The sequence below is a fragment of the Dipodomys ordii genome, unplaced genomic scaffold (assembly GCF_000151885.1).
Source record: "Dipodomys ordii isolate 6190 unplaced genomic scaffold, Dord_2.0 Scaffold111, whole genome shotgun sequence".
Classification (NCBI taxonomy): Eukaryota; Metazoa; Chordata; class Mammalia; order Rodentia; family Heteromyidae; genus Dipodomys; species Dipodomys ordii.
This window is the reverse complement of record NW_012267327.1, coordinates 6,226,729-6,246,805: the sequence shown is the minus strand read 5'-3', so window position 1 is coordinate 6,246,805 and position 20,077 is coordinate 6,226,729. Positions and strand designations below refer to the sequence as shown.

At 40.7% G+C, this 20,077-nt stretch overlaps 1 protein-coding gene across 1 annotated transcript in view; it reads left to right on the top strand.

Annotated features, from left to right (window-relative positions):
• The first annotated feature begins 5,340 nt into the window (after window positions 1-5,340).
• Window positions 5,341-20,077, top strand: part of Ccdc80 (coiled-coil domain containing 80) — a 34,858-nt gene continuing 20,121 nt past the window's right edge. Inside the window, exons 1-3 of the mRNA XM_013028592.1 lie at window positions 5,341-5,920; window positions 6,293-8,211; window positions 15,949-16,105. Coding sequence (XP_012884046.1) covers window positions 6,325-8,211; window positions 15,949-16,105 — 2,044 coding nt within the window. The 5' untranslated portion in view covers window positions 5,341-5,920; window positions 6,293-6,324. The remainder of the gene's footprint in view (window positions 5,921-6,292; window positions 8,212-15,948; window positions 16,106-20,077) is intronic.

The window sequence follows — 20,077 nt, the reverse complement described above, 5'->3', positions numbered from 1 at the left end:
AACAACCCAGATGCCCCACGACAGATGAATGGATCCAAAAATTGTGGTATCTATACACAATGGAATATTATGCAGCCATTAGAAATGACAAAATAATGGCATTTGCAGGGAAATGGATGGAGCTAGAAGGAATCATGTTGAGCGAGGTAAGCCAAGAGCGAAGAGACAAATGGTACATGGTCTCCCTGATAAGTGGATGATAAATCCAAAATGTTAGGTGATACGACAAAACTAACAGGACTTAAGAAACAAAGAACTCCTGCTCATCTGGTTGAACCACTACTAAATATCCCCACGCTGCTGATCACATGTATGGTGTATAACATGTGAACACTGTTATATATTACAGACTGTGATAGACAATTTGCTCCAGGAAAGTTAGAATGAACTTGTGACTTAGAAACTATGTAATCACTTAATCACAATAAAAAAAAAAAAGAACTTCGGGGAAGGGAGGGAGGGAGGGGATGGTAGGGGGAAAACAATGGAGGGGCTAACAATGTTCAAGAGGAAGTGTACTCATTACCTCACTCATGTAACTGTAACCCTCTGTATAGTATCTTTACAATAAAAAAAAATAAAAAAAAAACAAAGTCTGCTCCAGGAACCAAAGAGGTGAAGCAAAGGGGAACCTGAGTATAACAGGAGTGAACTCTGCAATGTACTGCAGCTGCTGTCATCTCTGAACATACACATGAAGAGAAAGTTGGAGTACTGATGTGGAGAACATCATATTTGCTCATCTTCTCCAACAGGCTCTGGTGTTCTAGGGAAAGAGACTGCATGGTTGACACTCATTCCTGGTACAAAGTTTGCTCTTTCGGCATATCTTTGAAAGAAGGACTAAAAACAAGAAAAAGTTAGGTCATCTCCATATTATTGGAGAGAGAGAGAGACAATCAGAATATTGATCTTCAAACACCATGGATATAAACCTTTTGTGTTCATTGAATGACCAGTGGTTGGAATTTTTGAAATCCCCAGTCTCCAACCCAAGCATTCATTCCTAAAGCAGCAAACCCTATTGATCACAAGCTCACAGCTCTTACATAGACCAGCAACTGATAAAGATTTGAATTTCAATCATCCTGCTTAAAGATTCAAAATGAACTATTAGGTTATTCACAAAGCACCTTAAACTCTGCTTAGATGAGATATTCGATTTTCTTTAATTACATGATAAATATCACCTTAATTAAACAATTATCCACCTGAAAAGTTGCCTTCAAAATCACCCTAAGAAGTTCTAGAGTGACTGCATGAATTTTTAAAAGAATATTAAAAACAGAAGGGCTTGGGTCATTATCCTATTAGGTAACTTACATTTAAAAAGTACCATTTTCTTTTTTTTTTTTTCAACTTTGAATTAAGCATTGACCCCTGTTGATATTTCAGGGCCAATATCCAGCATTTCTTTTGGGAATTCTTTTTCCCAGAACTTCCCTAGGCTGTGCCAGCATACTGAAGTTAATAGTCATGGTAGGTTTTCTTTGTTCTTTTCTCTTGTGTTTATCTAGCTCTTACTGCCTTGTGAATACTGACAAAGTGTTCCTTTGCACTCTGATGGACATAAATGTAATCGGAGACTGGGCATTTGCTTAAGGTCTGCAAGTAGAAAGGAAAAGTTCACAATGGCCTCCGTGTGAATACTGTTTGTGTCTACCTGAAGGATGGGATGAAAGATCTCATCAAATCTTCCTTCTGGGGAGTAGAGTATCACAGTGCAGGGGAGCTGGTTTCCCTCCTTCTTCAAATTGGAGTCCTATTTTCCTCCCTTTTGCTTGTTGTTTAAATATTTTATTGTTATTATAGTCGTGATATACAGAGGGGTTATTATGTCATAGGTCATGTAATGAGTACACTTCTTTTTGGACAGTGTCACCCTCTCCCTTGCTTGCTCCCAGGTCTCCCTCCCTGCCCTGTCTACATCCAAAAGTTGTGTAGTTTATTTTCATCATGGTATCTAATGAGAACCACTGTTGCGTTCGTTTCCCTTTTGCTTTTATTGTCATTTCCTCTTAAGCAAATTACTTTTCTTCAGATAGCAAAATAGTTTGAATTTAGTTCAGCAGTATTCACTGCCGAGTGTTACTTTGCATCCAAGAAGCAATTGGAGGTGACAGAAACCCCAGTTTCTCTGATGTGCTTTGAACAGCATGTTTCTGAAATTGGGTTCCAGGTTACTAAAGCCTGAAGTCAGCGTGGATATGACCGGTTGTTGCCCTCCTTAACTGCACTCTAATTTTCATCAGATTCCTCCCATCCTCATTTCCCAAAAGCAATTCTGGGTTGAACATTCCTCCATTGTCTCCTGCTAAATTACTATGCAAGCAGTGTCAGGTAGTTTCCTGTTTGTCCATTCCCAAATCAGCATTTCTAAAATCTACTTTCAAATTGTATCCTTTTTATAATTGTAACCTTTCCAAGTTGTATTCTTTTCAACTCAACATAAATCTCTCCTTTTCAGATCTAAACCCTAGCCCCATCCTAAATAAATCTTTTAACTGCAGAAAAAGAGAAAGATTTAGCTGGGTATAGATCATACTGGTAATCTTAGCTACTCATGAGGCTGAAATTAGGAGGATTGTTGTTGGAGGCTGATCCAGGCCAAAAGTTATTACAACTCCAATTCAACAGAAAAGCTTGAGTGTGGTTGTATATCTGTCATCCCAGGCGAAAGGGAAGTGCAAATATGTGGAACATAGTCTAGGCCAGTGAGGACAGAAAACAAGATCTCAAATAACTAACTAAAGCAAGGCCTTATCTCAAATAACTAAAGCAAAAAGGGCTGGAGGTATGGCTCAAGTTTTATAGCACCTGCTTCATAAGCACCAGGCCTTGAATTCAAATTCTAATACCTCTAAACAAACAAATAAACAACCCTCACCAGAAATATCTAAATTAAGCAATAGAGCTATTAAAATATGGAGTAGAAACAGGATTCCCACAAATTCTCCAGGAAGCAGGAAACGCTATGAACTGGTTCACTAATTACACTTATTATGCATGTGATTCCAAGACTTCTCTCAGGGGGCTTGTCTGAGGTCCTAAGTAAGAGTTTAGGAACTGAAATGGAAAAATACTGAGCAAGCAGGGGAGCTCCATCCTCCTTCTACCCCCTTGGTTGGTGTAGTTGTGTGCTTGGATTGGAGGGGAAAAAGTAGGGAAAGATATATTGGGATAGCTCCCCTGCATGTGTTTAGTACTCCATCTACTGGTCAAAAAGCTCACAGAGGAGAAGAAAGCCTGAGGTCTTGGTCAGATGCAGCTCTGCGTTGAGGTACTCACCCTCTGGGATAACCTCAGGTAGCAGAAGAAGTTGTATCTCAGCCTAAGTAGGATGCAAGTCACAAATGCTGTTCACATTGCTCAGAGGTTTATAGAAACCATGAGGTATTGAGGAAAACTGATATACAGGACTTTAAGGGCCTACTGAGAAAGTAAAAAAAAAAAAAGCACAGCTACACAATTACTCTAGAAAGAAGAATTCTAAAAGTGTAAGTGGTTGGTGAAGCAAACAAAAATGAGAGTTCCTGTGCTCAGGAAAAACACAAAAAGGAGTTGAGAGCACAAGATAAAAAGGGAAAGTGTTGGTAGAAAATGAAAGGGGGAGACAGGACACCATCATGTTTTGTAGACAGTTCTAAATGTAGGTTTGAATTTCACAGCTACGCTTTTGTGTGACAGTAGGAAATATACTTGGATTCCATTTGTCCATAGGATAATCCTATTAAGTATCAGGGATAATGTGGGAGTCAAATACATGAATATGTGAACCTCTCAAGCCCACAGAAATGTTCAGTCAGTGGTAGTTGTTATTAGTTGGGAGAAGAAACAAAGAAAAGGAAAAACAATGAAAAAGGAAGTGGCCCAGTAAGACATAATGTCAAATACCTTAGTCAATAATGGAGAGCATACACACAAAGCATTTGATCAATGTCACTCTTAATTCTATGACACTAGAAATTGTCTCCACTGTTACTGTGTTCATAAGAGCCCACCTCCATGGGAGGAGGATCTTACTTCTGGGACTTCAGACTACAGGCTGGGAGCTCTACATTCAATCCTCTCTTACCGGACTTCCCCAGTTCAGTGCTTGGAGATGGTGTGAAGGAAAGGCAGATATGACAGTGGGATGAGGAATGATGGGATTGGTCAAGGGACAACTAGAGGTGACGTTTTATCCAGTAAGAAAAGCTAATAGTATGCTCTACCATCCAGGGAGGACTCTGATGACCCTAGATTGCCACATCAGCTGAAGTTAATGCTGCCTTGAAAAGGCTAGAAAAAATACCTGTAAAATCGAAGACACTTTACCTCCTCTCTAAAAGCTGAGTCCTCAAGGTAGACTCACGAGGTGGAAGTTCATAGCTCTCTCAATCCTTCAGTACCTGATATGAGTACCTGTAAGACTTGTCACAGCCCTCCAAACATCTAAAGCCTCTCTAGTGAAGAATATTCCAATATATACACACATGCACATACACACACACACACACACACACACACACACAGATTTAAGACCTCCAAGAAAACCCTTTGTCTACCGTCTCTATCCAGAGCACTGAAGCTTGAAACCAGAAAATCTGTTTCCTGATGTAACATCCAACTAGTCTCAGGGGATAGCAGCCATTGCCTGCATTTCCAACCTTTTACCAGCTTCCATCCATGCCAAGGAGAAACTAAGACTAAGAACACAGTAATATGATCCTCAATTAGCGTAATATAAAAACAACCCAGTCATGTTTTCCATGGGCTTTTCCAACCTCAAACTCAAAGCATAAAGCAGAGAGAAAGAGATAAAAATATGCACATGGAACTATAAATAGATATATATGGTCTGTGTGCACAGCCAAGTACTCTGACCCAAATGAGTATCTCTCTGGCTTTAGAAAAACCAAGCATCCAGATGCAGAAATCTGAGAATTTGCTGCTTTAAAAGTGTGGTGTGAGAACAGACAGGAAGGAAAAGCACCCTGATTACTTGGTGTGGAAGGGGTTAAGTCCTCAGTCATTCTATTCTGAAGTGATTTATGATGATGTGTAGAGTTTCAAACTTTCCCCCAGCCCAAAGTACAGCCCTCTCCCTTCTCTCTCTTTCTCGATGTGCTGAAATGGGAAGGCGGCATGCTTTGCTGATCTGTTAAATTCTTAGTGAAGTTTCCTTGATTTCCAGTGGCTGCTGTTGTTTGAGTTTGGTTTGGAGCAAAACTGAGCGAGTTCTGACATTTCTGGGACTGAATCCAGTCAAGAGGAAGAAGAAAATAAGGAGAAGGAAAAGAGGAAGCAAAAAAAAAAAGGTGGGGAGAAATAAAGGGAGGAGAGGAGCAAAGGAAAAGGAGGGAAAAGTCTTTTTTTCATCACATTCCTGTTTTTCTTTTCTTTCTTTCTTTTTTCTTTTTTTCCTCAGCCTGGAAAACATATTAATCCCAGCGCTTTTACTCCCGGAAACAAAGGGACTGAGCCAGACTGTGGGAGAAAGGGTGATAAGAAGGATCCTGGAACTCTTAAGAGGAGGGAAAGAGTGAGCTTTCAGAAATCACCAGGACTTTAAGGGACATTTCAGTTGCTACAAGGAACTGGCAGACAGAGACACACCAGACCCAGGAAAAACTGCAGACAAATGGAGATACAAAGACGTACAAGGACAGCTCCTTCCACTTCATCTCACTGGTCTAGAAGGTGAAAAGACACAGCCAGGAAAGAAACGGAATCAGCTCAGCTCTCAAACCAGGACAGGCTGGGAACCCTGGTGCTTCTTTGCAAACTGGACCTGAAGCCCACTTCTTTTCTAATCACTTAACCTCAACCAGGAGTCAGGGGACGGTGAGGAGAAGGATTTCATCTAGAAACTGTCCTGGGAACTGAACTTCAAATTTCTTTAGAAAAACCTCTGCAGTCCATCTCTATAAGCCACAATGTAAGTGTGTTCAGCTGGCCTTGGGCGTGTTTGTTTCTTTGTTGTTTATTTGAAGGAATGTGATGTTGTAAATGTTTAAGATGAATAATTAATGTGCTTAGTTCTCAGTTAGTTCAAATGCTGTAAGCACAGTGAACCAGAGAAGCTAAGTTGGATTTCCTGATTGATATAACTGTCTCTGCTCAGCATTGACAAATCACAGGAGCTTAAAAATCACAGGATCTCATCTTTTTCTTTTCCATTCTCTGATCCTTTTTCCTTTTGTAGTCACCACTTGCCCCTCCCCTTAGCTAAAAGAGATAACAGTCCAGCTCTGTTTGCAATTCAACCATCTCTTTTCTTTTTTTCCTCCCCTCTCCTTTCTGTCTTAAGACCCCCACTGCCTTCCCAAAGTGGTTTACACAATGATGTGGAGAATGGGACCCTGTCTGACCATGCTGGTGGCAATGTGGCTGGTATGTGCATCAGAACCTCGCCCCCCTGCCACCAATAGAAGAGCCCATGAAGGTCAGAAAGTGCCCTTGGTCTCCACACCCAGCAGCAGAGCTGCTCAGTTTTTGAGGCACACAGGGCGATCTCGTGGAATGGAGAGGTCCACTGTGGATGAGCCAAATCTTCAGCCTCTCCAAAGAAGGAAGAGTGTGCCAGTATTGAGACTAGCTCGCCCAGGGGTGTCCCCAACCCCCTTGGGCATCAATGAGGACCCTGTGAGACCTGAGCTGAGACCCACAGCCCGAAGCTCCCCTCGAGAGATGGTCCGAGATGAAGGGTCTTCAACTCGGTCAAGAATGTTACGTGTCCCCTCTGGATCCAACTCTCCCAACATCCTGGCCAGCTTCGCGGGGAAGAACAGGGTGTGGGTCATCTCAGCTCCTCATGCCTCAGAAGGCTACTACCGTCTCATGATGAGCCTCCTGAAAGACGATGTGTACTGTGAGCTGGCCGAGAGGCACATTCAGCAGATCGTGCTGTTCCACCAGGCAGGCGAGGAGGAGAGTAAGGTGCGAAGAATCACCAGTGAGGGCCAGATCATGGAGCAGCCCCTGGACCCCAGCCTCATACCAAAGCTCATGAGTTTCCTGAAGCTGGAGAAGGGCAAGTTTAGCATGGTACTCCTGAAGAAGACACTACAGGTAGAGGAGCGCTACCCTTACCCAGTCAGACTGGAGGCCATGTATGAGGTCATCGACCAAGGCCCTATCCGCAGAATAGAGAAGATCAGACAGAAGGGTTTTGTCCAGAAGTGTAAGGCATCTGGGGTAGAGGGCCAGGTGGTAGAGGAGGGGAATAATGGAGAAGGAGCAGGAAGGCCAAGCCTGGGCAGCGAGAAGACAAAAGAGGACCAGAAGAAAGCACAGATCCTCCCAACCAGAGAGCCTCGGGTGAAGGTGATGAGAAAACTGGCTACCACCAAGGCAGTTACTCCCTCTCCACCACCCACCCCAAGGGCCACCACCCTTCTTCCTGCTCCAGCCACAACAGCCACGAGGGCCACTGCCCGGGTGGTCACAGTAGCTGCAAGACCCACCACCACCACTCCCTTTCCTACCACCCAAAGGCCCTGGACCCCCCGACTACACCCCATCTCAGCCTCCCACAGGCCCCCCGCAACAGTGGAGGTGCCCACTGCTAGGGGCTCCTCAGTGTCAGAGAATCTGTACCCTCTACCTAGGAAGGAGCAGCCGAGGGAGAGGCCACAGGCCACCAAGAAGCCCAGCAAGGCCACCAGCTTTGAACCTTTCACAGCCGCCCCTCCCACCACCATCTGGGCTCCCACAAGAACTGTAGGCCAGGGCCGCTTCCGGGACAACCGCACAGACAGACGGGAACATGGCCACCAAGACCCAAATATCGTGCCAAGTCCTCACAAGCCAAGCAAGGGGAAACTCGCCAAAAAGAAGGCCCAGGACAAAATTCTTAGCAATGAATATGAGGATAAGTATGACCTGAGCCGGCCTACTGCTGCTCAGCTGGAGGAGGAGTCACAGGTCTCGAACTCGCCTTCCCAAAGTGCAAAAGAGTCTAAACAACATGACAAGCTTCAGAAACCTGAGAAGGAGAAGAAAAAAAAGGTGAAGAATGAGAAACCAGATAAGTTACTCAAGAGTGAGAAGCAAATGAAGAAGGCGGAGAAAAAGAGCAAGCAGGAGAAAGAGAAGAGTAAGAAGAAAAAGGCAGGGAAAACAGAGCAGGGTGGCTATCAGAAACTCACAACGAAGCAGCCACCTCCGAACCCCAAGAAATCAGTGACTGACCTGCTGGGGTCCTTTGAAGGCAAACGAAGACTCCTTGTAAGTAATCTTTGGCATTATTCTGTGGGCTGAGGTGGGCATGCTTGCTCCTGCTTGTCTGGTTAGTTTTGCAGAATTACATTGACAGATGCCAGGCTGAGGCTGAACCTGTGCTTGGTCAAGAAGCTCAGGAAGTTTGGCTAGAAAGACAGCCAAGCTAGTAGCACACAAGTCCACACAAGTCATGGCCTGATAACATAGAATCCATGGTTGGAACATAGAGTCCTGGCTCAGGGAGAAGAGTTATAGTCAGCTTCCTCCAAATTACACAATATACACCCATCCTTTCAGCTCTTTTCCAAAAAATACTTGGGAATGCAGTTTGCCTTTAATCAAGGTTAAAGAATAAAAGAGTGAAGGAGCTATCTATATGGATTGCATTGACGATAGTCACCACTCAGGATTGGTGCTTCTCCTTAGGAGCTAGAAGCATGCATGTGGAGAACATGTCAGGGGTCCTTTTCTCTCTCTCCCTCAATAGAGCTAAATCAAGGCTGACCTGGAAGGCTGAAAGGGGAAACTGAGGCAACCTAGGTTGAGAGAGGGGTTGATTGAAAGAAGGAAGGGTCTGGTTGTTAGGACTCTCTCTGGAATTCTTTTCATTTTTTATTTTACTTTTTAAATGTACTTTATTGCTATTAGGAATGTGATGTGCAGAGAGACTACAATTACATAAGTCAGGTAATGAGTACATTTCCTTTTACACAGTGTCTTCTCAGGGATGCTTTTAAAATCCTCAGGCAGAAAATATTCTCCCATTAAGGCTACCTCCTTTTATCACTGCCAAACTACTAACCAGATCCAAAGGCTGGAGCATGGGGAACTGGGTTAATTATTCTGACTTCCAGTACCCTAGAGATGCCTTTGAATTTGGTGTTAGATATCAAGCCCTACCAAGTGAGTGACTGAAGGGTGTGTGTGTGTGTGTGTGTGTGTGTGTGTGTGTGTATGTGTGTGTGTAAAAGGAGACTAGCAGGCTCTACTATTTGCCCACTGCTTCCAATTACCACTAGGGTTAAATGAATCATTTAACCTCTTTGTTTCCTTACTTGCCACTATTCAACAGAAGCTAGTTAAATCTAAGAGTAACTTTGAGCAGGAATAAGACTATCCTAAGTGGAGGGGCAGTTGTCATCAATGACGTGAAGATAGCTCCTTCACTTCTGCATTTCTCCAGTTGCTCTTATATAGGATTCCTTCACAATTTTTCATTTTTCTCCGGGCTCTCAAAGTAGAAAAGAGTAGGTTACAAATGGATCACAGGGAAATAGTAAGTTAACATTGGTTAATGTGAGTCAGGAATGGGGGAAGTAGTTAGCACCTCTCCTACTGAACTCACAAGCTGAATGTGCTCTTGCATTAACCCTGAAAAGAGAAGGTTCTCTCATCTCATGGAATTTCTTTGGGAGTCTTTTAGTTTTTGCATTCTGATCTAAATTTGAACTAATGTTTTGGGCATAGAGACTGTGGTACCCATTTATCTATCATTTCAAAACATTTAAATGCCAAGTTTTGAAATGTTAACCAGAGTAGAGATCATTATGGTGTTTATTCTGGGTAGAAAACATCTCAGATTTTCTTCTTGGTTTTCATCAACAGTGACGATAAGGATTAGAATGAAGTCTTAGCTTCAGTTGATTCTAAGGACTTTGTGCATATGTGTGTGGAGGAGGGTGTTATGTACTTTTAATATGTCATTGCTATTTTTTGTAGTCCTGGGAATTGAGCCCAGATGCTTGACTATGCTAGGCAAACAGTCTACCATTAAGCTACATTCCCATCCTTTTATGCTATAAAGATCCTTAGTACAAATTACCAGATGATTAACTATCTCAGAGGTTTAATAGCTACTTACATATTCCAGTATTTTGGTACTTCAGTCCATAAATGGAAATTAGAATTAAAAGAGTTGCTGACTTCAGAGTAGATATCTATCTGATACATGGATGTTTGACAGAGGACCCGAAGAGCGTGAGAAAGCATTACTATTGTGCTCTCTTGCTCTCCTCCTGAGTACCTGGGACATTTTCCAGCCCACGATAACACATCACCCAACTCTACCCACTTAGCCAACAAGGCAGGCAAAGTGTTTTCAGGGCCAAGGTTTAACCACGGACAAAATAATCCTGGGTAAAATGTTAGGATTGTAATTGTGCACCCTTCTGGCAAATACTTCCATTGTCCTTAGTTTGTGAGTCAAACATACAGGGTTTTCATATTGTATTCCTAATCTTGGTCATGCTTTTGCTTTCTCTCCCTTTTCTTTACCCAGCCCAGCTGGGTCTTTTCTGCTTTTAACAGTATCCCTGGTCATAAATTTCTAGCAAATGAAGCTCAGATGACAGCTTTTGCTGATGTCATGTGAGGCAAAACAGAAACCAGCTGGAATTGCTCCTGGCAGTGCTGGCTCTTTGGAATTAGCCAGAGAATCAGGTTTGTTATTAGAAAGAGAATACCAACAGGAGGCATTTCAGTCTGTCAGTCCTGCCTGGGACCAGCTGGTGATTATATCAGAAATGTGTTTTCTGAAGAACTAATGATGTATGAAGTAAGAAGAGATTAGAGAAGACTAGATGAAATGAACATGCTATAAAAACAAAGATGGAGAAAAAATGTTTCACCAGACAGAGAGGAGATCAGTGTGTTTTGGAAATGAAAGACATTACTGATACCATTAATCCTTTTTCCACTCAGTTTTCCCATCAACCTCTGCTGATGTTATTCAGGAAATTCAGTGATTCAATTAATATTCACTAAGGCTTAGCACTGTTGAGATGTTCAAGTGTAGCTGAGAACATTTACCTCTAACTGGCTTGAATTTGACCAAGTGTGCATTCTAAGAAACAGTGCTGCAGCTCGCTCTAAGAAATGGGTTTTTAGCTTACCTCCCCAGCTTTTCATTTGCCTGATGCATGAGTATAACTCATCATAAACACTTGCTGCTTTGCATTTATTTATACCATTCTTTAGATGTGGAAACATCATCTAATTGCTACTTAAGCAATTATTTAACCCTGGCAGCAATGGTAGACTTTGTGCTTGGGCTATTTGCATTCTAGAAAAGATCAAGGACATTGCAGATAAAACCATATGTACTATTATCAAGACAGAGTTTAATCTTTCAGCCCCCTGCCCCTCAGTCTGTCACTGAAGAAGATCATATCATATATGCAAGGTACTTTGTCAGACAGTATGTTTTAATTCTCACTGCAATCTGATAAGTAATGATTCATTAACCCTGCTTGACAGAACAGAAAACAAAAGCTTAGAGAGACTGAGAAATCTACCCAAGATGAATGGTTAACATATGACAAAGCTAGCATTAGACTTGTATCCATTTGATTTCTAAGGTCAAGCTTGAGCCACACTCCCATTCTGTCTTCTAGGGGGTGTCACCTTTCTGTGGCACATATCATAAAGTGAAGGGGAAATTGAGGAGCTGTTTAGTTTAGTTAGTAAATATCAATTTTAAAATTCATTTTGGATACTGAATTGCCAAAGTAAGTTGTAGGATATAGCAAGTGTCATGTCAACATTTTGTGCTAAGCTCAAATGTATAATTTCTTCCATTTCTACCTAGCTATATCTCTCTACTTCAACTCTGTTAATATTGAACTGAATCCCAGTTAGCCTAACCCTGCCGATGCTTGACATTCACTGTAGTGACAGTGTAGGTTCAGTTGTTTATTACTGAAACCTTGAACTCTGTGGAGTCCAACTGGCAAGCCATTATTTGATACTCTGAAATCTACCTGCTAAGGGACCTCAAGACACTGCAATGCACAAATCCAAACATACATTGATGCTTTCTTTTTCCCATAAAAATCTAGTGTTTTGAGCTTAACTCAGTATTTAGAAATAATCTGCAGCTTTATCCCACTCGTAGCATCTTCCCTTCCCTACTTGTTCACTTTACTTATACAACGGGCATTCTTCTCCTCACAGGCTCATTGGGCCAACACACCATTTGAAACAGAAACATGAATAAGATCACAACACAATTTTAACTGCATGTGACAGACAGTATGGAGGACGAGTTTAGGAGGTGCTTTTTAGGAAGAAGAGCCTGGAAATATTTTCCTTTTTAAACACTCTTTAAACGCTGCCCAACTAAAAACAATTAATGTGATGGAGCTGTCAACATACAAAGGGAAAGAGCTCCTAAAAGGTGTCAGATGAGCAGCTTCCTTTATTTTTTTTCCTGTGTATACTTGAGAAAATATTAAATATTAGAGACAAGGTCTCTCCAACTAGCTATAGCTAGACATTGATAACCAAAGACCCTGATGCTCCTGAGACCCTCTCCTTTCCTGGGGATGGAGTGATGTCTGTAGATTGAGAAATATGACCCTCCACCATTTGCAGGAGAGTAACAGAGTCTAAAGCTTCAATATCTCAAGGAACTTGACATTAACAGAAAAAGAATAGTAAATGAAGGAAATATATAAATTCTGTATGAACTAGACAGACCTTTAGAGCTACATAGCTCAAAGAAGCTTCCCTCTTTGAGCTAAGGTAGTGGGGAAGGTTATATGAGTTGGGAGGAAAGTGGGTGAACCATTTACTCAGCAAGCATTCGTGTGTTGGGGTACTGTCTGTACACATATATGGCTCAATTCTCACAACTCTATGAAACAGGTACGGAAGTAGTTGTGTGGTAAAAATGGCAAAGCTGAGATTCTTAAGATTAGTAAAGATTGTAAGCCAGCCATGGGTTGAACTAGGAAAAAAATGTCAGTCTGCCAACTTTGACTGCAACCATTCTTTCTCTGTGCCACTTGGCCAAGATTCCTTGCATTTCATCATTTAGATTGGTGAAAAAAGTTTAAGGGAGTAATAAGAGCAGCATTAGCAAGAGAAAGCCTGAGATGGGATCCTGGAAAGCTGAAGCCAGGAAATGAGTCATGCAAAGGAAATGTCACCCCTTGGGTTGAGGCATCCTTGGGCAAAGGCTGAAGGTGAAAATAAGCATCAGGTCTTTATTTATTTGAAATTCCTGCTGGGTATCCAGAGCTTAACACTTCTGTGCACACAGCTAGGGAGAGAAGTTGTCCTGCATGAGAGAAAGAGCTTATCTGTAATTATGTATGGTCTGAAAATCTTAATTATACACACTCTGGGGGAAGGAGAATACTAGAGGAGGCTTTGAAAACTCAGAATGTGGTCATATCATGGTCTGTCTGTGGACAGCATGAGGTATATGGAAAAGTATGAGCCAGTGAAATGAAACCTGTGTATGGATTCCAAGCCACAGAGACAAATAATTGTCAGTCATTGGGGAAGCTGTCCTGGGAATCCTTTCCTTTTTAAGTATGGGTTTATCCTTAACAAAATTTAAGGAATCTAAAATCATTAACAGGGAATCCTTTTTACTTCTTTGTTTTCACTGTTTCAAGTTATCAGTTAAACACACATTTTTGTTAATTTAAAAATAGAGCCAGAAAGAAAAAAAAACTAAAATAAGTTAAAATACAACTTCAAGATTCAATCTCTCATCTCAAAAACTAGACAGCTAATTAAAAACAATCCCCAAATACCATCCCCATATTTTTTTCAGTCATTTTAAATCATGTTTAAACATCAAGTGTAACTAAATGAATAAATTTGGGATTTTTTAAATTATTTCTTTCTCCTTGGGAATTACTTTTTTTTGTTTCTTTGTTTTGGGGTTTATTTTTTGTCAGTTGTAGGGTTTGAACTCTAGGCCTTGGCACTGTCCCTCAGCTTTCAGTTCAAGGCTAGTGCTCTACTTGAGCCACAGCGCCACTTCTGGTTTGCTGGTGGTTTATTGGAGATAGGAGTCTCATGGACTTTCCTGCCTGGGCTGGCTTTGAACTGTGATCCTCAGATCTCAGCCTCCTGAGTAGCTAGGATCACAGGTGTGAGCCACCTAGCTTCCTAGCTACTACATAGGTCTGAACAGATATAAAAATACAAAATAAAGGGGCATGGGAAGTTGGCTTAGTGGTAGAGTGCTTGCCTCGCATGCATGAGACCTGGGTTTGATTCCTCAACACCACATAAGCAGAAAAAAGCTGGAATTGGCACTGTGGCTCAAGTGGTAAGGCGCTAGACTTAAGCTAAAGAGCTAAGGGACAGCACGCAGGCCCAGACAGCGTTCAGGCCCCACAACCAACAACAAAAAAAAAGAACTGAGAGTGTCTTGTTTAAAATTAATAACAATTTGATAAACCAAAAAGAGAGAATTAAAAAAAAACTATACAGAAAACATCTGCTAATGTTCTACCCCCAAAACTATTCAATCAATGGCTAGGTGCATTAGTGCTTGCCTGTTTTCACAACTACCTGAATTCAATACCCAGTAGTGAAAAAAAATACTATTGAGTACATTTACATTTGAATTTCCTTGAGGGGAAGCATTTTGTTAGACTTAGAGAATCCCTTGCAGATAAAGCCTGCGAGGCACAATAAACCAATCTGTCAGAGAAAAATAAATAGATCGAGTTGGGACCAAATGAATTGACCGTTTTTCTTTAAATATTTGGAAAAAGTTAGCAACATGGTGAAAAATGTGAAATTAGTAGGTACAAACTTCAGAAATTGTTTAAATGATTAGGTGGGTAAATAGAAAAGTGTCTGATAAACGTGAACATGGTACAATTTGAGAAGTCGTTTATAGAAAAAAAATTATAAAAGCTTGCTTCTGAGTTCAGTGAGCCAAAGGTAAATTGACAGTGGTTATTGTAAACACTGGCCTGTGAGCTATTTGGAAGTCAAAGAGATAAACGGAGCCTGCTTATCATCAGAATAAAAATTCCATATCCTCCCACCTCCAGGGTGAACAGCATCATGCCTTCCCATTTGGGGAGTGTAGAACATAGTTCTGGTGTCAGTTCAGGAAAATCTTTCAAGTTGGCAAAAGCTCAAAAAAGTAATTAAGAGAGTCGAGGAGCTTTTGAGGTCCAATTTCAGAAAGGAAAAATAAAAGTGAGATATTTTAAGAGAATTTAAGAAGACCTTTAAAAAAAGAGAGACATCTTCATTTTAACCAAAAAAATGAAATGTGTTTCATGTGTTTCTCTGATTACTTATAATTATATTTCTTAGTTGCGTTGCCTTTCCCCATTTTCCCCAGAAGACGTGAAAAGTCACAAAGTAAGGATGAAAGAGTTAAAACCATCCTGTCTGGAGACTCCAACATCAAACCCTACTGTGTGGGTTTGACAATGAATAATAGCTATGTGATAAAATGCAGATCAAAAGGTCATCATAGAAACTCCCTGTCTACTACAAATCCTAAACCATACAATGTTCCACAGCAAACAAGGCCTGGTTATGAAATTATCTCAACTATGTGGAATGTGAAAAACCATAACCACTAAATCAACCAATGTCTGATTAGCCATTTAGGAGAATGGAGAGCCAAATGAAGCAAGGCAGATATTTGTAGAAGAATTACAGCACGTAGGACATTAATATAACACAACGTCTTTTCAAAAATAAGAATTCCTGTGTGGAATTCACAAGTGGGGAACCTAAGACAGCATGATAAAATAAGAAAACTGAGTAGAAACAGTAAGCTGTCCTGAATAATTAAAAACAACAACAACAATAACAAAATTCCTGTCTAAGTGGCCTACTCAGCTTTTATTTTGATGACTGTTCAACTGAATAGTCTAGTTGAATTGCCTTCTATTTCCAAACCATCTCTTGGGGTTTTGCCTCCGTGTGAATCTAACACTGAACGAATGTTTGCTTGTCCTTACCCACCTCCAGTTGATTACTGCTCCCAAGTCTGAGAACAACATGTATGTGCAACAGCGCGATGAATACCTGGAGAGCTTCTGCAAGATGGCCACCAGGAAAATCTCCGTGATCACTATCTTCGGTCCTGCCAACAACAGCACCATGAAAATTGACCACTTCCAGCTAGGTTCTCTTTAATTTTTAAAAATTACATTATTGTTTCCCTCATATCTAGGATGGGACAGACATTAGGATTGAGGTCTTTGGGGGACCTAAGGGCACACAGAGATGTCAGAGGATTCTTTGGCTGTGGTTGGTTATACAGGTGAGTTGGCTGACCGATTTACATAGACATTCCAAGGATATTCTGTCTTAAGTTTTCAGTACTTTAAAGTGAAAAGAAAAATACATGCACTTTTACTCTGTTCTTGTCTGAAAGTCAGTAAAGTAGAGGGAAAAAAGTCTGAAGAGTATGAAGAAGAATCAGAGAAGTATCCAACCCCTTCTTGATCTTGGGTGCTTGGTTCTGTCTGCTGGGGTCGACTCATTACTCATGAGGACCTGCCAGACTCCTGGAAGTACTTGACTTTGGCAAGCCCATAGAAGGAATTTAAGGGGAGTTGAAAGGAGCTGTTTAGCTAAATGAAAGCTCACCAACAATGTGGACTGACCTATGCCCAAGTTCTTTCAGAGAGTAGAAGAATTCGGCTGAGGATTTTCATAATTTTCCGTATTAATTATGTATGTGATGGTCATGAGCTCACAGCTCAGCCTTGGGCAGCTGAGGTCTAACTCTTAACAGCTTCCCAGGAAGATTGTAAGACTAACTGCAAAGACTAGCTCAGAGGCCAGTCTGACCTAGCTAGTTTCTATCCTTGTCTTGTTTTGCCTCCCATTCCCTTCCCTTCCCTTTCCTTTTCCTCCAGTCCTCCTTCTCTCTCTTTCTTCCTCTCTTCCTCTCTTCTTCTCTTCCTCTCTCCTCTCCCTCTCTCTCTCTCTCTTTCTTTCTTTCTTTCTTCCTTTCCTTCTCTTATTTTTCTTAACTATCCTTAAGTAACTGTACAAAGGGATTTTAATTCAATAAGTCAGTTTATGAGTACAAGCATCTTGATCAATGTCAACCCTTTCATTATTCTCCCCATCTCTTCCAACCAGTTTCTTTCATATGTATTATATCCTTAAAACTTTGTTTTTAAAATATAATTTTATTATTACTAGGTTGTTGTATTGAAGGGTTACCATGTCATAAGTCAGGTAATGTGTACATTTCTTTTTTGGAAATGATACCCCATCATTCACTTTCTCCCCAATTTCCCCCTCCTGTTTCTGCCCATAAGTTGTATGGTTCATTTTCCATAGTGTCTATTGAGAACTGTGCTTCTATTTGTTTAACCTTCCTCTTTCCTTTTCTGCATATCCCCCTTGTCTCCCCTAGAAGATTAAAAAAAAACCCAAAAGCAGAAACAAACAACAACAACACTATTACCACCATATCTCACACACACACACACACACACACACACTCATACATACATACAACATCAACAAAACATGTTTCCATTTCCTGGAATTTTCTGGTGGTGGTGGTGGTGGTGGTTATGGGTCTTGAACTCTAGGCCTGAGTGCTGTCCCTAAGCTCTTCACCTCAAGGCTAGTACTCTACAGCTTGAGCCACAGAGGTGGCTCAAACAAGACATTCCTTCCCAGGCTGGCTTTGAACTGTGATCCTCAGATCTCAGCCTCCTGAGTAGTTAGGATTATAGGCATGAGCCACTGGTGCCCAGCCTGAACAAAATTTTTAATTATAATATATTGTATTGTTAATTCCAAACACAGATTGTACAGGAGAGCTCTAAGATTTAGGAATAAATGTTCAGTTATTCATTCTTTTTCATTAACTCACTGTCCCCAGAGATAGCACAAAGAACAAGTAAATCTCACTCTTGCCAATGTCCCCTCATAAATTACTGTGAATTAATGATTGAGCTGTGGACAATTATGCCTGAATTGAGTGTACATTTGAAAGGAAGAATTAAAACAATTAAAAATTGCACTTCATAAAAGCAGTAAATGGGCTGGAAATATGGCTTAGTGGTACAGTGCTTGCCTATAGCATGAATGAAGCCCTGGATTTGATTCCTCAGTACCACATAAACAGAAAAAGCTGGAAGTAGTGCTGTGGCTCAAGTGGTAAAGCGCTAGCCTTAAGCAAAAGAAGCTCAGTGATAGTGCCCAGGCCCTGAGTTAAAGCCCCAGGACTGGAAAAAAAAAAAGCAATAAGCAGTAATTGTACAAGTAAATGGCATAAAAGAAGTAGACCTGGAAACAAACATTGAAATCCAGAGTTAACGTTTTTCCTGTGTGATCAGAGGCAAGTTAACTCTTACAGGTTAAAAGGAAATCACTCTTATTTCAGTCTATGGTACAGATTAAAGAAGATAATGTATACTAATGCTTGCCTCATAATGGACATTATTTTTGTGGCCTTTGTCATCATCATCATCATCATTTGCTCTGGCAGTTATCTGGACATCAGTGAGCTATCACTGATACGTTCTAGTTGTCATTAGAATACTTACAATTATAAAATAAATTGCAGTTGCTTTCTGTGTATTATAGCATGCTGACTCATGAGCCCTCACAACTGCTTTTCCAGATCAGAGTGCATTACTACTCTTGATGATAAAGAGAATAATAGTATAACACCATGTTTAGTGGTTAACAAGGATTCAACCATTTGTTTCCTGGAGTATCACATAGTAGCATGAGCCAGTAAGCTAATTAAACTACAGATGTCCAGTGTGAAAAGCATTCAGTCTAGTCCACAGAGTGGTGCTGGCTAGTGATGAAAGTCCTCCTGGTCAGGTGTTCCCTGTGTTGAATGTGTTACCCATTAACTCTCCCACAAAATATTCTTATTCCTTACATCAGAGAAGTTTGGAAAAGTTGCAACACCTTCTACCTTAACCTCTACATGTTTCTATTATAGACATCTGGTGCTGCCTTGGCAAATTTTTAGAATAATTCAGCTGTTTTCTAGACATCTGGATTGAATATGGGGGCTGATGGTTTTCTTTACTGCCTTACTGAAACCCAGGTATTGAAAAATGTGTATTTGCCTCACTGAACGGCAGTCTGGACCTGATTTGCAGTGGGCGGGGATTTATTTTGTTGCTTGTCTCTTTCCTGGAAGGCCTTTTTCTCCTTGTGTTGTGTCCCAGGTTACCCTTATGGGAAAGGCTGAAGTCCTTTCAGCCAAGACTAAGGAGTCAGCCATGGGAAAATAAGAATTGGCATGAGACCTGGTCTCAATGAACCAAACTCCAGTCTTGTCCAATTTTCAGCTGGAAATCTACCCAACAGCCTTATTTTTTTTTCCCTTAAAAATAAATTGAGCACTCCCTACTTTCCCGAACTTTTACTCGGCCTTGAAAACAGATACTTTACCTCCAGCCGCAGTACAGGCTAGATGCACCAACTAACTGCTTCATGTTGCTAAGTGTAATTGGACCATTGATGATGTACCTACAAACACCAGGAAATTTAAAGGAAGGTTCCAGTCATTAGACTAAAACACAAAGGCATTTATAATGACCATCTGGGTTTGCCACAGGAAAGTATGAAAGCTTAAAATGGCCTAACACATAAAGAAATCTGTTAGTATTAGTAGCATTTAAAATATCACTTTAATTTAAGGGTACCATTGTATATGCTGAGGGGACAGAACATAAAAAAGTTTTGTCACATAGAAAGATGTTGCTGGTTAATTGTACTTTACTAAAGAATCTAAAGAAGTCAGTTGCTGAGATACAGGAAAACATTTGTTTTGTAGGGTTTTTTTGCTGTTGTTCTATCGAGCAAGTATAGAGTTTCAAAGAATTTGACACTGGTGTTTGATCCCCAAGTTGCAAGGAATAGAACATTTTACAGAGCAAAGGAAGTTCTTTATTATCTTGTTTGAAATAAGGAGAGTTTGATAGTAATTGATAAAATAAAGTAGAAACTTGATATAGGTGAAATCCAATGACAAGAAGACACTAAATATTTATTGCCTGCTAATATGAATAAGGAATATACAAAGATGTATTAAAAGTAATTTTTATAAATAATGTTGTAACAAAGATTCCAGCCTAAAATAGTCTCTGTCTTTGATCTTCTG